The following is a 1,551-nucleotide window of genomic DNA, read 5'->3' on the forward strand; positions in this document are numbered from 1 at the left end:
ACACAGTTACATACGTGATGGGTGGTATCTAAATTTAGAATAAAACTTTCTCTAAATCCTATCCCACACCCTTTAAATTTTGTCAACAACATAACAAATAAAAGTTATCTGGGCTATTTACTGAGGATAAAGAACATAATGTACGGAAATAAATCCTTTCTGATTTACAGATTGTAATTTCCTGAGTGTCATGAAAAGTTAAAATTTTGGTTTACCGTTTCTTGATCATTTCTGCAGCATTTTAGAAGAATAAAGAAGAATGGAGGGGGGAAATTGTTCCTCCTTGAATGAATTCCTTCTCTTGGGAATTAGCAATAACCCTGGAATCAAAGTGACCCTCTTTACCACATTTCTAATTGTTTATCTTATTATTCTTGTGGCAAACCTTGGGATGATCATCTTAATTAGAATGGATTCCCAGCTGCACATGCCAATGTATTTTTTCCTGAGTCATCTTTCCTTCAGTGACCTCTGCTATTCTACGGCAGTTGGACCCAGGATGCTAGTAGGCTTCATTGCGAAGAACAAGTCAATTCCCTTCTATGGCTGTGCTCTGCAATTCTTGATTGTCTGTATGTTTACGGACTGTGAGTATCTGCTGCTGGCGGTGATGGCGTTTGATCGGTACAAGGCCATTAGCAACCCCTTGCTCTATACGGTCAACATGTCCAGCACAGTGTGCTCCCTGCTCATGGCTGGGGTTTACATGGTGGGGATGGCGGATGCTCTGATACACACGACACTAACATTCCGCTTATGTTTCTGTGGGTCAAATGAGATTAACCATTTCTTCTGTGATGCCCCACCTCTCCTATTGCTCTCTTGCTCAGATACATGGGTCAATGAGCTGGTGATATTCATCATTTTTGGTTTCATTGAACTGATTACTCTTTCTGAACTTTTTGTGTCTTATTGTTACATCATCCTAGCAGTGATAAAGATCCACTCTGCTGAGGGGAGGCTCAAAGCTTTCTCCACCTGCACATCCCACTTAACTGCTGTTGCAATTTTCCAGGGAACTCTGCTCTTCATGTATTTCCGGCCGAGTTCTTCCTACTCCCTAGATCAAGACAAAATGACCTCACTGTTTTACACTCTTGTGATTCCCATGCTTAACCCTCTGATTTACAGCCTGCGGAACAAGGATGTGAAAGAAGCTCTGAAAAAACTTAAAAACAAAAAGTTGGCCCATTGAAAAATTTTATGTAAATATTTTCTTCCTGATATTACACTGTAATTCATGAGAATCAGAATTGTTTTGATTGATGTGGTGTGATCCAGTAAGTATTCACACCATGTCCCAGCTATACCAAAATATGTCCTTCTCTGAATGCACCGTGCTTCATTTATATCTTGAATTATTGTTTGGTACTCCCTATCTGTGGAAATTTTGGGAAGTTTTAGACTCTTAGTTTACCAAATTTTTGTTTCTTCAGTCTTTCATCTGAGTATTAATTTAGTTTCCTAAGCATTATTGAGTGTTTTCTAACTACCTGGTTCACTTCAATGTGATTTTCATTTCATGGTAAATCCAGCAGTTTTTAATAGCAA

General features: G+C 38.9%; 1 protein-coding gene across 1 annotated transcript; it reads left to right on the forward strand.

Annotated features, from left to right (window-relative positions):
- The first annotated feature begins 247 nt into the window (after positions 1-247).
- LOC118911077 (olfactory receptor-like protein OLF2) lies at positions 248-1,195 on the forward strand. Its single transcript, XM_036882747.2, has one exon. It carries the CDS (start codon positions 260-262, stop codon positions 1,193-1,195), a length of 936 nt encoding a protein of 311 aa, XP_036738642.2. The 5' UTR covers positions 248-259.
- Positions 1,196-1,551: the final 356 nt, after the last annotated feature.

This window comes from Manis pentadactyla, chromosome 9 (genome assembly GCF_030020395.1).
Source record: "Manis pentadactyla isolate mManPen7 chromosome 9, mManPen7.hap1, whole genome shotgun sequence".
NCBI classification, from domain to species: domain Eukaryota; kingdom Metazoa; phylum Chordata; class Mammalia; order Pholidota; family Manidae; genus Manis; species Manis pentadactyla.